Genomic DNA, 20,267 nt, shown 5'->3' on the forward strand with positions numbered 1-20,267 from the left:
CCCCTCTGAGGTTACGAAGCATATGGAAAAACAACTGTTTGAAAAATTCTAACATATTTCATAATAGGAAATGACCTAAAAAATAGATGGAATATTGAAAAAGCACTTGTACATGCTCATTAATAAATATATATTGATATGTGGCAAACCACAGTATAACTTACCCTCCTTAACGAAGCCTCAGCATTAACTGCATTTTCTGGGTGAACCCACTTAGAAGAAGGCAAACCAAGTCCTGAGTATGCATGTGTTCCATTTGGATACTGCCAAATAATTGGATAAAGTCCAAGCTGATTATATGAAGCAGAAGGATGGGCTTGTCCAAGAAGATGAGGTGACTGGTGCTGTAACAACTGTTGTTGTTGCTGGTGTGCTAGTGCTAAGTGGCTCAAGCTGCTGGCATGAGCACTCTCTAGTCGTGGGTGGCCACCAAGTAAGGAGGCAGTAGGCACTCCAGGTAACACAGTGGGAAGTAAATGAGGATGATGAACAGCATGGTGTGGACCACTAGTCAGAGGGTGAGTGTTAATGGTAGGTAATGGAGTTTGACTAGATGACCCGGCTAGTAAGTGGGGTGCAGGAGTTAAGGCAGGATGATGGGTACCTGGATTTAAACAGGTTCTATGAGATGAGGAGTGAAGAGGAAAAGGATGCTGGCTTAGGAAAGGTGAAATATGATTCGCTCCTGTTTCTGACCCAATAAGTGCAGGATCTCTGTAAACTGTAAAATGCTCATTTTTATCAATGATAAGAGGACTCTTTGTAGTTTCTAACGTACTGCTTCGAGTAGGAATTGGATGAAAACTGCATCTCGATAGCTCATGTTCTATCTTATTTGCCAGTCTTCTTTCACCAGCAACTTGGTTGTTCACATAAGTGGCCTTAGACTTTATAGAATCAGGAGAATGAGTTATTTTGGGTTTAACAACTTCAGGTGAGGGACTGGATTTTATCTTGTGAGTATCTACTGAAGTATTAAGTTTAGATTTTACAGTCTCTGGAGGTGGACTTCGCTTATGCAGCTTATCTTCCATGACAGAAACTGCACTTAAAGGAGAAATATAAGAGACATACTTCTCTTTTTCCATGTTCAAGGGATCATTTCCTGAAGAAGCATTTATAACACTTGATTGGGTTAAATCCACTTTAACTACATCACTGACCCAGCTCTGATCAGAATCTTGTTTAGCTATTTCCAAGAATTTTGCATTTGCAATAGAGTGTTTTGAATCACTAACATTAGGATCCATTTTCTGAAGTGTCTGAAGGCCAAAGGTACTTGAGTTTTCCTGAGCCACCTTTTCTAAATTAGTGTCATTTGTAATATCAATAACACATTTTGGTGTGGGTGGTCTGGATATAAACTTCTCCTTTGGTAGTGATTCCACTGTACGGGTTTTTTCCATATTGCATTCCTGAGGAAGTAAATCATTAGGATTATGATCAGACGGTGTGGACTGTTCTGATGAATGGATAATCATATCTTCTTGAAGCTGAGTGTCAACAGGCTTCCGCTTCTCTGCTTCTTCATGTTTTTTATCTTCCTGTATTTGATCCCAGGGAGACTGGTTATCTTTTAGGGTCTCTTCTCCTGACTTCTCATTATTATGGGGTTTTCCTTCGTCTCCATTTATTTTTGAAGTATTTTTATTTTTCAATTCATTCTCTGGTTTCTGTTCTGAGGAATTATCTATTATTCTCTTATTTGAATTTTCTGAGTCACTGCTCTCAGAAAAGTCTGAAACATTGTCAGTTCGAAGTCTTTTCATATTTAGTTTCTTTTCGTCTTCCTCAGGTTTCCTTCTTTTGTTCATCAAGTGTTTGTTTTTACCTTTAGGATTTTCTGTAGGATTAAAAAAAGAACAGTCTTATTTTTCATACTAAATAAGCATACTTTAAAATGTATTTTTGTTTTATTCATTCCCTTAAAAAAAAAATGGGTCCTACCTCCTCGTGATATATAATCATATTTTTCCTCCTTCATCTTCTCTTCATCTGGTATACTGCTATCTGAGCCCTTCCTCTTATTTGGACGGATACTTCTTTGTTGCTGTTGCTGGTGTGTATTCTGTTTTGGTACAGCAGCTTGTGAGTTCATTGCTGGTCTGGGACTATTTGCTTGGGCACGTGTGTAATGACTCTAAAAGTAACCAATTAACAGTAATTGTTTACTACCTGGTTTCTACTAGCCTAAGGAAAAATATTTTACAGAAATTCATCCGTAATAACATACATACGTGAACAGCGTTGACGTTTTGATTGGCACGAGACCTGCGCCGTGATGTAATGCCAATATTTTCACCTTTTAACAAAGAGTGAACAACATCATCTAGAAAGGTCATTTGAACCATAGAAGGATCGACATTCTGTGGTTCTAGTACCTAATCCACAATACAAAACAAAAACAAAAATTAAATCGAATGAGCTTATCAAATATTTGGTATAATTTTTTTTTACTCAATAGAAATGTTTAGAAATCAGCTTGGTATCCCTAATTAATAAGATTGTTATAATAATTTACTGTAATCACTTAAGACAAAATTACCTTTTTAACCTTCTGAAACTCACCATTTCAATTACTAACCAAGAATTAAAAAGCAAATATATACCCTGCAAGATGCATCTTGAAAAACAAGGATAAGAATTTATCAAGAATATAGAGCCAACAGACAGTATTACTACAAAACAAAGACATAGATGACAAGATATGAAATGTATTTTAAAAATAGGAAGTAATTTTCAAAAAGCAGTCGTAAAATAAATGTCAGAGGTAGACTTCAGGGAGAAGAAAAAGACAAAAATTATTGTGCAAGTGAATAATTTTTAAAATGTGATTAAAGAAAACTATTTTAACAATTCAAGGCACTTTTGTATGTTTTTGAGAGGTAAAAGTTTGTCACTGCTTTTACTGAAAAAAAACAAATGTAATTAAATAATAACTTATTTAGCATTTTAACTACATTTTAATCAAAGCATTTGAATTATTTATAAAGGAACTCTAGAGACATCCTCCACAATCCAATCAGGCAGGAAGGTATAAATATCTATTTTTTTAAAATATAAACAGCAGCTTTAAAAGTGAACATTTTTTGCATTAAGTAAAAAAGAAAAAAATATGAAATATCAAGGCTTTCAGGCTGGTAGTTAAAACTCCATAGGAACGCCAGGCCCAGTGGCTCACGCCTGCATTCCCAGCACCTTGGGAGGCTGAGGCGGGTGAGTCACGAGGTCAGGAGTTTAAGACCAGCCTCGCCAAGATGGTGAAACCCCATCTATACTAAAAATACAAAAATTCGCAGGACGTGGTGGCGGGTGCCTGTAATCCCAGCTACTTGTGAGGCGGGTGCCTATAATCCCAGCTACTTGGGAGGCAGTGAGCCGAGATAGTGCCATTGCACTCCAGCCTGGCGACAGAGCAAGACTACATAAAAAAAAAAATTGCATATGAAACTTGTAATACTTAAGATTAACCATAAAAGTTAACTGAGCATACCAACACTGACATCTGATATGAGAAGAACTATAGTGTGTGTTTAAGTTTTCACTGATGACAATACACCATTTGGGAAGTATTTTTAATACTGTAGGGACAGAAAAATTGAAACCCTGAGAAAGAAAATTACAGCTAATCTAAGGATTTAAAAAGGAGTAATCAATTAAAAGAGTTTGACGCCTCTATTTTAGGAACTGATTTTATCAGTGTTGAAATAAATTTAGCATTGCTGTCTCCCTATGACCTGAAAGGACCTCTATGTAATATCAGATACATTTAAACTTACTAGAATTACATGACTAAAAACCCTAGAGATCAAACTTATTTAATATCAAACTGTTGATTTTTGGGAGGCATGGACTATCTGAACTTTTTAAATCTCTACAAAAATATTCGTTGAACTACTTACCTGATCATTCATAACGATCATGGTGCGGGTGAAGAGATCATGATGAGTAATTATGCCAGTAAACCACTGGGTGGCAGAGTCTTGTCTATATACTCTCACTCTGTATCCATTTAAGGAATAAGGACCTTTAAAGAAACACAAGAAATAAAAATGGAGACATTTTCATTTAATAACCACCTTATAGAAGAAACATGAAGTGTATAATAAGTAATATATCCAACTGTCAGTTTTCAAAAAAAAGTTTTAGAAGTAAATATCCTTTCAAATGAATCATTCTTAAGTTACTGTATACACTGCACTAGACTTACATACTTCCTCATTCAATAGACATAAAATACTTCAAGAGGGAATGAAAGTTTTTAGGAAATGAGTTAATAAGAGAACAGTTCAAAATGCAAAGTTACAGTGGTGTAGAATGTAGTAAGGTTACAAAGCTATTAGTTACGACTGCGGTAGATGATTACATGGTTGAAATAGACAAGTTAACTTGCAATTTGATGTTTGAGTCTTCTAGTTGTCAAAACTTTACCATAAACAACGACAAACTACAAATTTTGATTTGTCTGTAACAGCTAGGAAAAGCTGCTAAAAGTCTTTAAAAAAGAGATTGGCTATGAAAACAGACTAATACAATAAATAAATAAATAAGATATGGGCTAAGTGAATTTATACACATAGCACTAAAAAAAAATTTTTTTTTTTTTTTTTTTTGGGACGGAGTTTCGCTCTTGTTACCCAGGCTGGAGTGCAATGGCGTGATCTCGGCTCACCGCAACCTCCGCCTCCTGGGTTCAGGCAATTCTCCTGCCTCAGCCTCCTGGGTAGCTGGGATTACAGGCACGCATCACCATGCCCAGCTAATTTTTTGTATTTTTAGTAGAGACGGGGTTCCACCGTAGATACCAGGATGGTCTCGATCTCTTGACCTCGTGATCCACCTGCCTCGGCCTCCCAAAGTGCTGGGATTACAGGCTTGAGCCACCGCGCCCGGCCCAGCACTAAAAATTTTTAAAGAAATATGGTACCCTTTTGTGTTAAACTCACTTTTTTTTTCTTTTTTTGAGATGGAGTTTCGCTCTTATTGCCCAGGCTGGAGTGCAATGGTGTGATCTTAGCTCACCACAACCTCCACCTCCCAGGTTCAAATGATTTTCCTGCCTCAGCCTCCTGAGTAGCTGGGAGTACAGGCATGTGCCACCATGACCAGCTAATTCTTTTTTTGTATTTTTAGTAGAGACAAGGTTTCACCATGTTGGCCAGGATGGTCGTGAACTCCTGACCTTGTGATCCACCCGCCTCAGTCTCCCAAAGTGCTGGGATTACAGGCATGAGCCACCACGTCTGGCGAAACTCACTTTTTCAAAGAATATTCTTGTATAGATATCCATTATAAAATAAGGTAAAAAGTATTAAAGATATTTATCTGCAGATATTCCTATATGCCTAAAACAAGTCACTTGGCTGGGCGCAGGGGCTCACACCTATAATCCCAGCACTTTGGGAGGCGAGGCAGGCGGATCAGGAGGTTAGGAGATTGAGACCATCCTGGCCAACATGGCGAAACCCCATCTCTACTAAAATACAAAAAACTAGCTGGGCATGGTGGTGCGTGCCCGTAGTCCCAGCTACTCGGGAGGCTGAGGCAGGGAAATTGCTAGCACAGGAGAGGTGGAGACTGCAGTGAGCCGAGATCACACCACTGCACTCTCACCTAGCAACAGACCAAAACTCTGTCTCAAAAAAAAAAAAAAAAAAAAAGGCACTCTACAGAAGAGGATAATGTAATAAAAATAATCTTTAATTCACAGGTATTAAAATGGTATCAAATACTTTAAAGTTTAACAAAGAACTGTAAGGTAAAAACTACTGTACCTTAATAATTTACAAAGAAAGTGCTTTCAAAATTTTCAAGTGCTTATTTATCTCTCTTAAGTATTGTTAGCCCTTTTACAAAAATCGAGAAAGTAAGAGGTTGACTTAAAATTAGGCAAAATTTTAAGTCAAAGATCTGGGACTGAATTAATTTTTCTGATGTTCTTTCTTCTAGAGTTATAACAGATTCAACAATTAATACTTTGCCAGTTTTAAATATATATGCATATATAAATCAATAAGCTGTAGAAAGTATTTCATATGATGTGTAAATTAAATATATTCATCTAGAGAAACGTGAAGATGTTGACTGGCTATAATTTAAGGGAGGTTGGGGAGTAAACACTATTTTGTAGCCATATCAATTATGTAAACATCTGTCTTTTTTAACTGTGGAAGAATAAGACTCCATATTATTTTTTCTAAATAATATAGAACACACTTATAGAGTAACTCCAAATATGATCAGTTTTCAATTCTCATTAACAAACAGTTTACACTGGTTTGTTCTCACTACTTAACACAGTGTAGAGTCAGCCACACACAATTCTGCATAGGATGAATAGGGGCTATACTGCCCCTTAATCTTTCCTCCTCTAAGGATACAATGCAGAAACAAAATATTATTTAAAAAAAACTCACCTGGTTTCTTCAACAAATAAATTGCAAGGAAAGGGAACAAAAAGAGCAACAATGGGATGTACCAAATAATCACAATGTTTGGACCTTTTCTGAATCCCTTAATTTTTAAAAATAAATAAAACCTGTTAAAATCTTTGACATTTACGAGACAAACGAAAACCTGAACTACCAAGTATTTTTAATTTAAAAACTATTTTTTTTTTCAGAATAATGTTCCAGCATTGTTTTGTTTTAAAAAATGGATAGAATAGGGTGATGTCTGAAATTTGACAGAAGTGGGTAATGGATGGTGCAGGGTCAGCCACAATTAGATGGTTGTTGGGGCTGGGAGATGGGTGAATGCAAATTCACTGAAACATTCTATTTTTGTGTGTTTGAAATTCTCCACAGAAAAGTTTAAAGAATATTTAGCCTAGGAAGAATTAAATATGTAGATGATCCACTACCGTACATACCGATATAAAGCAAACAGTTTTGAGATTATCTGTTGATGCTTAATGGCATGGAAGTTGAGGGCTGAGATAAATATGGGAATTTAACAAAAAAATTCCATTCACAAAAACATTTGACAACATATCAACAGTTCATGCCATATTGTCTCACTTTCCATTCAATTTCACAAAAGGCTTGTATTTACAATACATGATTTTACTGTCAGAAATGGAAATTGCTAAAAATTATCAAACCCCTGGTTTGAAGGTCACATGTTGTAACATACTAAACATAGAAAACAGGAAGTAAGACTAGTAAATTTCTGAAAAAGGTACACTGAAATAGGCCACTTTTATCAGACATTAAGAACATTCTTCAAAGGAAATCAATTGCGGCCACCCTCTACTGCAAACAATGCTTCCTTCTCCAGGAAAGACACACCTAAAGAATTCCATAGCATGCAGTTTTCTGTCAACAAAACACCCATGTGGCTATAATTTCATGACAGGCATTTAGCTCAAATAAGTTATAAACTCGTGAAATTATCGACTTTCTATCAAAATTATTATGACTCTGTTATTATTTTCCTGGATGTATATAACTCAAAATATTGGACTGAGCCTTCTATTTATATTGCATACAATTGAACAACCAAAGACAAATATGGTAAGTTGCCTAGATCCAAAAAAATTTAATGCATAACTTCAAAATAATTACCTTGCATAAAAATCTCCTGAACCTTTTGTTCCTTTACCCAGACTTTCACTTCCTCGTGAAGTTGCGGGTTGTCCCTGAGAACTGGGTTTAGGCTGTCTATGTCGTCCTAGAATTATAGATTAAAAGAAAGGTCCATGTTACGCTCTCCTACTATTAATGTTACCAACTTTCCCTCCTGTATGTTCTAAGGACTGAAGAAAATTCCTCTGATCTAAATGTATGCAAAAACACAAATTCCTAAATTATATAGTTCACTGGCAACTGTGTAACAAAAGAGGGTAAGAAATTAATCTGTGATAAGATTTGACCCCTGACAACAATGTCCTAAAGTCAAAGTCTGAAATTAATGTGTTTTCTAACTTTTTAAAGTATAGCCTTCTTCAAGTCATCTTTTTAAGGAATCACTATTAGAAGCAATATACAAATCAAATAACATCAGGTCATTTAAGGGTGATGACAAAAGAACTGCAGTGAACATTTTAATGACAATGATACATACACAGATGACTTACTGGCCTTCCTGTAATACCTAACCAATAGAGTTTGAAACTACTTTTATTCTGTCCTGATGTAAATGTCATCAAATTCAGTTCTACTCATAGTCATCTGACCAGTAACTTCACTGTTAAAAATTTTATTTCTTGAAACTAGTGCCAAACCATCCAGACAATTAAAATTACATTATTAATGGTATTACCCTTATTATCACGGTGGATCTAGACATAGAAACAACTGATTCTGTCTCACTGGAGATGTGAATCACACAGTTACAGGATTTCCCGCAATTTGCTGGTCTCCCACTGGACTCTGACATTCTGTTCTCTCAGTCTCTCCCTCTCTCTCTCTCTCAAAGTACCTCTGCTGCTCCTGCAGTTGAGATTAGCTGCAGGAACACTACAGTAGCTGGAAAGAACAAAGTAGCACTGTCAAATGGCAGCTATTTTAAAAGTGGACAGGCAGATCACGGAAACCAGTAAATAGAAAGGAACTAAATGAAGGGAACTGTATCTGACAAATAATAACATTTTGGCAAGTTTGAAGAGTAAAAAGGTGGCTGAAGTATAAAAAATAAAAATTAAAAAACCCTAATCAAATAGATCACACTTGACTCTTCTCCAATGTCTATTGGGTAAAGTGTTTTCTTCTCATACTGCTTTTAAGGCACTACTCTGAATTTTTAGAATAGAAATTTTTAGAATAATATTGTGGTAAATATTCTATCTGATATGCATTTAAACACAGAGAAAACCAACAGGCCAAAGTAAGTGCCTTTAAATCTATTAACTATGTTCCTTGGAAAATATATAAATAAAAGTATTGCTTTATAGCAGAAGAAAATACTCAATGAAAAAATGTCATACAAAGAAGTAGGCAAAATCTGTCATTTGGGAGAAAAAAAATGGGCATTAACATGTCTGCCTTTACTTCGAAAAAAACTTTTTGGCAATCTCCTTTCTGTGCCCCCTCCAACCCCCAGTAATATATTGCACACTTAATCTCATGTTTTTAAGAATTTTAAAAAAATCATAGTAAGTCCTATCAGACTCTAACCCTCTTACCGCACACCAGTTGACAGTCTAGTCTATAACAAACAGAACATAGGAAACTTTTTTTTTTTTTAAACGGAGTTTTGGTCTTGTTGCCCAGGCTGGAATGCAATGGCGTAATCTCAGCTCACTGCAACCTCCCTCTCTCAGGTTCAACCAATTCTCCAGTCTCAGCCTCCCAAGTAGCTGGGATTATAGGCGCATGCCACCACGACCAGCTAATTTTTGTATTTTTATTGGTCAGGCTGGTCTCAAACTCCTGACCTCAGGTGATGTGCCTGCCTTGGCCTCCCAAAGTGCTAGGATTACAGACATGAGTCACCATGCCTGGCCCATAGAAAACTGTTTTATAAGGAACACCATTACTTTTTTCAGACATCTCTGACAGCAAGTTCCTTTAAAATTTTTCCCACTTTAAAATTTCCATCCATATCCACCCATACACTTTTCCCATAATACAGGGAGTTATAAATTTTTTTTTTTTGGAGACGCAGTCACTGTCACCCAGCCTGGAGTGTACTGGCATGATCTTGGCTCCCTGCAACCTTTGCCTCCTAGGTTCAAGCGATTCTCTTGCCTCAGCCTCCTGAGTAGCTGGAATTACAGGTGCACGCCACCACACCCAGCTAATTTTTGTATTTTTAGTAGAGAGAGAGTTTCACCATGTTGACCAGGCTGGTCTCAAACTCCTCAACTCAAGCAATCTGCCCACTTTGGCCTTCCCAAAGTGTTGAGATTATAGGCATGAGCCAGTGCACCCAGCTATAAACTGTTTTAAAGAAGCACTGCCAACACCTTGCAAACAAGTACAGTTTATAAAACCAGTTGCCTAAGTTGAAATTTTACAACTTGCTGGGCGCGGTGGCTCAAGCCTGTAATCCCAGCACTTTGGGAGGCCGAGGCGGGTGGATCACAAGGTCAAGAGGTCGAGACCATCCTGGTCAACATGGTGAAACCCTATCTCTACTAAAAATACAAAAAATTAGCTGGGCATGGTGGCGCGTGTCTGTAGTCTCAGCTACTCAGGAGGCTGAGGCAGGAGAATTGCCTGAACCCAGGAGGCAGAGGTTGCAGTGAGCCAAGATCACGCCATTGCACTCCAGCTTGGGTAACAAGAGCGAAACTCCGTCTCAAAAAAAAAAAAAAAAAAAAAAAGAAATTTTATAACATATAACTACTGAGATATAACATTTATTTATATTTTATTTGTTCAATAGGTTTAAATAACAGGCTATAAAACCAGTTGCCTATCTTGAAATTTTACAACTTATAACTACTAGGATATATAATCTAGTCCTTCAACATTTATTTTTAAGTATTTTTTCAACAGGTTAAAATAATGAGCTGTGTTTCCAAGATCATTAAACAATATAGAAATATTTTCCCAACAATAAACCATTAATTTTCTAGTGGAAGTAGCACACCATTAAAAACTGTTAATTTGAGTCCCTTTACTGACATGACCTTATATAAGTTCAAATTCTGGTCTCTCAATCTCCTCATCTATAAAGCAGTTACTAGCATTTGCCTTTTTTTCTATCTTAATGTTTTAATAAGAATTTTTCTTACGTACAAAAATTAGCTTTCTTAAAACATCTAATTCTGAAATTATCCCAACTTATGACAGGCATTGTTGTTGCTGAAGTCCTTCCTCCCCGTCCTCTACATATAGTACTTTGTAAGTTACAGGCATTTCTATTACATCATCATTCCTATTTTAAAGAGAACTGTTAGCCAGGTATGGTGGCTCATGCCTGTAATCCCAGCACTTTGGGAGGCTAAGGTGGGCAATTCACCTGAGGTCAGGAGTTTGAGACCAGCCTGACCAACATGGAGAAACCCGGTCTCTATTAAAAAATACAAAATTAGCCGGGTGTGGCTGTGGGCTCCATGTGTTTGGTCTCTCGCTCTCTTAAGAATGGGCGAGGGGACCATGGCGGGTGCGCTCGTAAAGTAAATGCCAGACCCAAAGAGTTTTTGTAGAAAAGTGATTTATTTAGGTACAGTAAGAGAAAAAGGAAAAGAAGAGAGAAAGCCTCCATGAAGAGTGTGTGGTAGGGGACCCCAGAGAGAAAATACGCCCGGATAAGGGAGACAGGGACTTTGAACCTGGGAGGAATTCCCACCTTCTCCAAGCCCCCTGGCCAATGAAAAGAGTTCTTTTAAACTTCTGCTGGAGTGATTGACTTTTGATCTTTTTCTGTGCCCGTGAAAATTAAAACAAAGACTGTTAAGCCTCCTGGACAGAGGAGAGGGGAGGCAGGCATTGGGAAGTTCTTGCCCTTGAAACTACGCACCCTTGTGGACCCAGAAAGAAAATACATTCCGTCATGGTGGCACATGCCTGTAATATCAGCTACTCAGGAGGCTGAGGTAGGAGAATCTCTTGAACCCGGGAGGCAGAGGTTGTGGTGAGCCGAGACTGCGCCACTGCACTCCAGACTGGGCATCTGAATAACCTCCAGCAAATAACAAACGAAAAAAATCAGTTCACTAAGATCTGCTTTATTAGAAAAATATAGAGAACACATATAAAGTTTAAAAAACAACTTAAATGAGGTTTGAGACTATACTGTTCACTTGTGTGTTGTTCCTACTTTTGCAAAGACAGACATAAACTCTAATTGAACATCAGTGGGACACTTCAATGTACTGATAAACAAAAATAGCTAACATAAGGCTGGGCACAGTGGCTCACCTGAGGACTTGAGACCAGCCTGGGCCAACATGGGGAAACGTCATCTCTACTAAAAGTACAAAAATTAGCCAGGCGGAGTGGTACACGCAGAGGCAGGAGAATCGCTTGAACCCAGAAAGTGGAGGATGCAGTGAGTAGGGATAGCGCCACTGCACTCCAGCCTGGGCAACAAGAGTGAGACTCCATTTCAAAAAAAAAAAAAAAAATAATAATAATAAAAGCTAAGGTAATTGTCCATTTACTATGGCAGACACTGTGCTGGGTGCTTTCCAAACAGTATCAATTTCTGTAACAACTTTGTGAGCTGAAATACATCCATGCTGAGAGGCCATGGTTACTAACAGGAAGTGATAGAGCTCGTATCTGAATCTAGTTCTGTGACTCCAGAGCTCAGGTTCTTCTCCACCCCGTACACACACACATTCACACTCTCTCATTAGCATAATAAAAAAAAATGAAAGTTTATCTTTGCCTTTTAAAATTTGACACATTTCTTTATATGTAAGGGGTAAAAGGCAACATTACCTTGAGTGAGGCTGACTCAAGACCAAAGAACTGAAAGACCATGGGTGGAAGATACCTTTCTATAAATTTCTAACACTGGTTATGTGACATTTCATATGTAGAAATTGTCAAATACTCACCAAAGAAAGGAGACTTAGGGTGGCAAACTTAATGCAATCTTATCATCAGAAAGTGTAAGAGAAGTAACATCACTTTGGTAATGTACCTTAGTCATGATCTACAAATATCCAAATGCTGTTTTTTTCTAGGTTAACACTGTGCTGAATGACTATATGGATGGTCAAATTATAGGTATTTTTTCATGTGTACAGAAGGGGATAATAAGGCTGAGTTTGGTGGCTCACATCTATAATCCCACCACTTCAGGAGGCCAAGGTGGGAGGATTCCTTGAGTCCAGGAGTTCAAGACCAGCCTGGGCAACATGGTGAGGTGCCACTGCTACAAAAAATTTAAATATTAGCCAGGCATGGTGGGGTGCACCTGTAGTCCCAACTACTTCGGAGGCTGAGATGGGATGATCACTTGAGACCAAGAATTCAAGGCAGCAGTGAGCTATAATCATGCCACTGTACTTCAGCACTCTGGGAGGCCGAGGTGGGTGGATCGCCTGAGGTCAGGAGTTTCAGAGCAGCATAATCAACATAGCAAAACCCCATCTCTACTAAAAAATACAAAAACATTAGTCAGGTATGGTGGCACACGCCTGTAATCCCAGCTACTCGGGTGGCTGAGGCAGGAGAATCCCTTGAAATCTGGGAGCAGAAATTGCAGTGAGCCCAGATTGCACCACTGTACTCCAGCCTGGGCGAGAGAGTGAGACTCAATAAAAGGATTAAAATCAGGCTGGAATGTGTATTTTGACAGTATGACTACTGTACTAACGTAATTTTAAGTGATTATGTACTTTTTTTTAAGTTAAAAAAAATTTTTTTTAGAGACAGGGTTTCTCCATGTTGGTCAGGCTGGTCTCGAACTCCCAACCTCAGGTGATCCACTTGCCTCGGCCTCCCAAAGTGCTGGGATTACAGGTGTGAGCCACTGTGCCCAGCCTGATTATGTACTTAATTTGAAAGAAAAAAAAATAACCATCTAGGTAGTATAAAATATAAGCTCAGAACACTAAAATATTCAGATATGCCTGGCTAGGTTTAACACCACCAGTATTATGAAAGTGTTAAAAATAAATATAACTCATTTCCTAAGATCATAAGGCAGAGTGCTCCTTGCCAGTTCAGGAAATACATGATTTATGTCACAGGTAGTCTCATTTGACTGACAAAAAGCTAACAAAGGGTGGTTACTTTCTAAGTGACTGAGAAGATTGGCTTAATAATGTAACAGATTTGCTTTAAAGTCTCAACTGATGTCTAGAGTAGCACTTTCATTTTAAGATGTGAGAAATATCACAAACGGGAGCAGTTTCTCCTCCTTTGGACCATTTCTGATAGATAATGACTGAATTTTCACTTCCAAATTGTTACCCATATGTGGCTTATTAATGAAACGATTTTCCCCTCTGCTATAAAACCCTTGACCTTTGTGGTGACATCCAATGTGCTTTCTTAAATTCCATTCCATTACATAAATTTCCCCATAAAAACCATCTTTGATGGTATTTTATAAGAGTTATCATGAAAGCAATTACTTTGTATGCTGAACATCATATGAAGTGATTGAACACGTTTTGCCATACCAGTTTCACCAGAGTCATAAATTCATGGTTTAGCAAAACTACAAATAATTGCGTGTTCTTTGATCTCTGAGATGGCTGGCCAACAGTTTTAAAACATGAATATTAAGTCCACAAGAGTGACATTAATTTTTACCATAGCACGTCTTGTATAACTTATAAAATAATCTGTTGTTAATAAGGATTTGCTGGGACAGGAAATCTATAAAGTTTGAAAGTTGCTACAGGGGTGCTGAAAAAGCTGTCTATAACACATGGAGTTTAACTAAATGAAGGTACCACTGAAGGCTTCCATGTATCTTCATGATTTATAGTAAGGGCTGGCAAACATGTTTTTGTAAATGGCCAGAAAGTAAATATATTAGGCTTTGTGAGGCATACCATTTGTCACAACTACTCAACTCTGCTGTTATAGCAGAAAAGCAGCTACAAAATAACATAAAAATACATAAATGAACCAGCATGGCTATGTTCCAATAAATGTTTCTATATTAACATTCTATGAAATTTGAATTTCACAGAATGTTTAGGTGTCATGACATATTCTCCTTTTGAATTTTTTTCAACTGTTTATAATGTAAAAGTAACTGGACACAGTGATTTGTACCTCTAATCCTATCTACCCAGGAGGCTGAGGTAGGAGGATCCCTTGAGCCCAGAAGTTTAAGGCCACAGTGACCTATGATCGGTAGTCACTGTATTCTACCCTGGGAGGCAGAGGGAGATCCTGTTTCTAAAAAACGAAAAGACAAAAACAAGAGGCAGGCTGGATTTAGCCTTCCTCTGATAGTTTGCCTTCCCCTGATTAAAAACAACAAAATAAAACAACCAGTATGAAGCAAGATTAAAAAACTTCTACATCAATGTATCAAATACACTTTTAAATATACTAACGCAGCTGCGTGTGGTGGCTCATGCCTGAATTCCCAGCACTTTGGGAGGCCAAGGCTGGTAGGTCATCTCAGGTCAGGAGCTCAAGACCAGCCTGCCTTGAACATTCAAAATACAAAATTAGCCGGGCATGGTGGTGCACGCCTGTAATCCCAGCTACTTGAGAGGCTGAGGCAGGAGAATTGCTTGAACCCAGGAGGTGGAGGCTGTGAGCTGAGATCTCGCCATTGCACTCCAGCGTGGGCAACAAGAGCGAAACTCTGTCTCAAAAAAAAAAAAAAAATCATGCAATTTGATCTAATTAACTACAAACTCTTATTTCCACAAATGCCTGAATTATATACAATCATGAGCACAGGAAATTAAATCAATGCAAAATCCTTTTCATTAGTAATTAAAGATAAAAATATCTTAAGGTAAATATAGGTTTTTAAACTTCCACAAGTAAATGAGTTTCCCTGATGTATTTCTGGACAATGCTTACCCTTCCAAATGTAACAGTATACTTGATTTAAATGTACATAATTTAGGAAAAATTATCTACTTTGTAAAATAAGATTTCCTCCTTTAGGTCTCAATGACTCTTATATTCAGAGGTTGGTACCATCTTCTTTTCTGGTCTCCCAAGTACAATAAAAATGAATATATACATTGAAAAACAAGATATAAAGATAGTCCTTCAACATTTATTTGTCTCATATACCTGATTTATTAAGAATACGAGAGATTAATCTCTTAAACTCTGTCTGTATGTATGTGTGTGTGTATATATGTAAATAATTTTACAAAAACAAACATATTAAAAGCCTTCACATATTAAAAGCAAAGAATAATTAAGTATCTGTATACAAAATTCCATCATTTGATTAGTTGTGGTTAATTCAGAAGTCTAGAATCCAGACCATAATTTCAGCTAAAGCAGTAAAATGTCTACGTTTCCGAAACATAATTATATATGAAGATTCAGATGGGGCTACTCTGGGCACACTGCCTATGGGGTAGCCCTGCTCCACATGAAGCAGTTAAAAAAATTAAAAACACTGAGATGGTAGAAGGAAATAGGACAACAATTTAAATTATCCGTATAATTCTTTTCTCATTCATACAATCAAGAATATATAATATGCTTATTATTCCTTCTAAATTATTTATATTCTGAAACTACACAAGATAAATTTAGTTTCTGAATACAACTGATGCAAGTAGTAGTCAATACAATAAAATTCTACTTTCATTTATTTTAAGTGGAAATAGTCTAGAAATGGAAGTGACACTCAGAAAATGTGAATGATGTTTAAATTAATTTATTTGCTAAAAAAGTATGGTTGTACCAGGGGAAAACAGCAAACACTAACATTTTGATCTGTTATTAAATTTTTGCTTTCAAATAATATTCTTTGCATTAGAGTTTTATTTTTATTTAGAAACAAAGTTGTGAATGACTTTGATTCTACATTGATCTAAAGAAAGCAATTTCAGTGAAAGGCTATTTAAAAAAATTAGAAATAGGTTTAGGTTTTTTCTTCCCTAAAAAATAACACGCTGGTAAGCATATTCATCAGATATTGAGGCCTAAGTGGAACTGGTACCTTGAAGCTAAGCTTAAGACAACGTCCAGCATGGCCGGGCATGGTGGCTCATGCCTGTGATCCCAGCACTTTGGGAGGAAGAGGCCAGTGGATCACCTGAAGTCAGGAGTTCGAGACCAACCTGGCCAATAGGGTGAAACCCTGTCTCTACTAAAAATACAAAAATTAGCCGAGTGTGGTGGCAGGAACCTATAATCCCAGCTACTCAGGAGGCTGAGGCAGGAAAATCACTTGAAAACTGGAGATGGAGGTTGCAGTGAGTCAAGATTGTGCCACTGAACTCCAGCCTGGGCGACAGAGCAAGATTCCGTCTCAAAAAAATAAAAAAAAAAAAGGAAAAGAAAAGAAAAATAGCCATGGTGGCACACCCCTGTGGTCTTAGCTATTTGGGAGGCTGAGACTGAGGGATTACTTGAGTCTGGTAGGTCAAGGCTGCAAGACCCTCTTTAAAAAAAAAAAAAAAGACAACGTCCAACATGTCCATGGCCAAATCATTGTCTATATATAAAATGAAAACAGGCCGGGCGCAGTGGCTCACGCTTATAATCCAGGCACTTTGGGAGGCCAAGGCAGGTGGATGAACTGAGGTCAGGAGTTCAAGAACTGCCTGGCCAACATGGTGAAACCCCATCTTTATAAAAAATACAAGAATTAGGCCGGGCATGGGAAGGCAAGGCAGGCAGATCATCTGAGGTCGGGAGTTTGAGACCAGCCTGACTAACATGGAGAAACCCTGTCTCTACTTAAAATACAAAATTAGCTGGGCATGGTGGCACATGCCTGTACTCCCAGCTACTAGGAAGGCTGAGGCAGGAGAATCACTTGAACCTGGGAGGCAGAGGTTGCAGTAAGCCATGATCACGCCATTGCAATCCAGCCTGGGCAACAACAGCGAAATTCTGTCTCAAAAGCAACCACCACCACTACCACCACCACCACTCACCACCTCTTTACCCTGTGCTTTTTATCAGTTTTCAATACCATTCATTTTCACAGCATTAATACTTAATCGTAAGAATTTAAGAAACATATTAACTTATATAATATGCAGAAGGCTCCACAAACGTTACAGGATCCAAGAGCCAAATTTTTTGTCCATTTCATAAAATGACAACTATAAATACAATTGGAGCTTTCACTGCATTCACAATGGTAATTACTTAAGCTCTGTCTCTATTTAGATTATAAAAACTTAGCTGGGTGTGATGGCACATACTTGTAATCCCAGCTACTTGAGAGCCTGAGGCATGAGAATCATTTGAACCCAGGAAGTGGAAATTACAGTGAGACAAGATCATGTTACTGCACTCCAGCCTAGGTGACAGAATGAGATTCTGTCAAAAATAAATAAATAAATAAATAAATAAATAAAAATGTGACCACTACAGACTGCCACAAAATTGTCTCCAAATGCTAGTGGGAAAAAGGTTTTCTACCATATAAGGTTAATGGAATGTTGTTTCTAGCTATTTCTAAAGAAATTCTGAGTCTGTACTGTCAATTTTGATGACATGATTCTGTATAACAAATAATATAATGAAACCTAAAAGTTACCAGATTTATCATCATTGTTAAATTTTGAAGTTTTAGGAAAATTCTAAATTACTGTAACTTTTAAGGAACTACTTGATTTCCTGTATATACACCAAACAAGAATAGTTTAGAGCCAAGTACTTAGGATACTATTTACACACCAAAATCCTCACACCCAAAAAACCCTTAAACTATGCAAGCAAGACCTTAATGTACACATCAGAATTAAATTGGTAGTACAGGATTTACTCAAGTGTCATCCTAAATTTCTATGATTACTTTGATTTTCTAAATAAGATGGGTAAACAGTTCAGAGAACAATACTGACTTAAATGGCAATTAAGCCTAGCTTTTTACAAAGCAAGCTTTAAAAGCAACTACTTACTGCAATTAGCCTGGTGGCCTTAAGAATTTTTTGCCAAACACAACCGAAAGCACTGACCGGCTGTAGAAATCAATGAGCAAGCCTAAGGTCTGCATGGAATCAAAAGGTGGCAGGGCCTATACAGAAACTGCAAGTATATAAAACAAGGAAGCAGGCTGGGCATGGTGGCTCATGCCTGTAATTCTAGCACTTTGGGAGGCTGCAGCAGGCGGTCACTTAAAGTCAGGAGTTCAAAACCAGCCTGGGCAACATGGTGAAACCCCGTCTCTACTAAAAACACATAAATTAGCTGGACATGGTGGCATACACACAACTGTATTTTGAGTATTTTATACTCAAAAAGTATAAAATAAACAAAACAGGAAAACAGGCTATCTCCTTTACTCTGACAGAGTCTTGCTCTTGTCACCCTGGCTGGAATGCAATGGCTCGATCTAGGTTCACTGCAACCTCCGCCTCCTGGGTTTAAACCATTCTCCCACCTCAGCCTCCTGAGTAGCTGGGATATTACTACAGACGCCCGCCAACATGCTCAACTAATGTTTTGTATTTTTAGTAGAGACGAGGTTTCACCATGCTGGCCAAGCTGGTCTCAAACTCTTAACCTCAGGTGATCCACCCACCTCGGCCTTCCAAAGTGCTGGAATTACAGAATGAGCCACTGCGCCTGGCTTCCTTTACTCTTAAGGGCTTATTTTTATACTGTTTCTTATAAAAAATTTTTTATCATAGTCTTAACAATCATCTTCTCAATACATTACTATAATGTGAAGTCATCCCCTTTCTAGAACAAGTTCATCTTTCCAAAGTTGTCCTGATGAAAATAACCATTGATCTTTTAAAATTGTTTTAAAAGTTTCAGAAAAGCAATTTTATTAGGCACATGAATGCTAAAAAATTTGTATATCTGGTCCTTTATAATGATAACATAATTTGCCTTTATGAAAAGAAATGAAAAATGCAAAACTGGTGTTGGTTAATAATCCATTTCAGAGAATGAGTAAAAAACCTGCAGCTTGCTCCCAGATTATTAACTATTATGAATGAAAAAAAATTTCATAGTCCTTTTTAAAAAAAATTTTTTTTTTTCCTTGCAGATTCATCAGGAAAAAAAATTTCATAGTCCTAAGAAATCTACCTACAAGTTTACTGTCACTTTAAGCAGCTGACTGTTATATATCCAGATATTTCAAAAATCTCTCCTTGGACCATCCATTTGGCATTGCTTGCAACTATTTACATCATTAGTAAGGAGGAAATAATAAAGTTTAAAAGAAGTATATGTCATGAGAAATGATAAAAATGGTGAAAAAGTTCTGAATTTTAAAGTCTCAATATTTTAATATGTTATATACAAAGTTATGTGATATTTCTATGGACTCATGATTTTTCAAATTGAAATGATTACATGAAATAATGTTCCCATATTTTCATTACTTGGTATATATAAATTTACCATTGAATTAATTTCAAAGTTCACTTTCTGCTTACTTTTAAGTTTTTCCTCTTCAAATTTTTGGCAAACCACAATTCTTGGGAACTCATTGCAAACTTCATTTAAAGTGAAAAGGAAAACTACAATGCTGTCTACTTCCACTGAATGTTTTAAGTTATACTCTCTCTCAGCTAATTTTGACATTACATCTAGAAAAGTGACTCTGACCTGAAGGCTTTGACAAAAATTATCAATACAAAAACAAGCAAGCACACACACTACAATTTAATGGAATCTCAATGCTGAAAATGTTGCCACAGTTTTAGTTAAACCTTCATAGTTAAAAAAGTGTCCAATTAACCTGTATCGACTAAAATATGCTTAACTGTATAGACTAAAATATGCACC

At 37.2% G+C, this 20,267-nt stretch overlaps 1 protein-coding gene across 8 annotated transcripts in view; it reads right to left on the reverse strand.

Annotated features, from left to right (window-relative positions):
• JMJD1C (jumonji domain containing 1C) overlaps positions 1 to 20,267 on the reverse strand; it is a 352,145-nt gene that overhangs the window by 48,061 nt on the left and 283,817 nt on the right. For 4 of the 8 annotated variants that reach the window (XM_032252654.1, XM_032252655.1, XM_032252656.1 and 1 more), the window contains 5 exons: positions 7,566 to 7,671; positions 3,903 to 4,027; positions 2,238 to 2,381; positions 1,948 to 2,140; positions 165 to 1,843 (listed from right to left, as the gene is read on the reverse strand). In XM_032252654.1, the coding sequence (XP_032108545.1) occupies positions 165 to 1,843; positions 1,948 to 2,140; positions 2,238 to 2,381; positions 3,903 to 4,027; positions 7,566 to 7,671 (2,247 nt within the window). Of the gene's footprint in view, positions 1 to 164; positions 1,844 to 1,947; positions 2,141 to 2,233; positions 2,382 to 3,902; positions 4,028 to 7,565; positions 7,672 to 20,267 lie in introns of all 8 variants that reach the window. The other 4 variants (XM_032252658.1, XM_032252657.1, XM_032252659.1 and 1 more) reach the window with 3 other exon arrangements.

This window comes from Sapajus apella, unplaced genomic scaffold (genome assembly GCF_009761245.1).
Source record: "Sapajus apella isolate SASKATOON/1434 unplaced genomic scaffold, GSC_monkey_1.0 scaffold78, whole genome shotgun sequence".
NCBI lineage: Eukaryota > Metazoa > Chordata > Mammalia > Primates > Cebidae > Sapajus > Sapajus apella.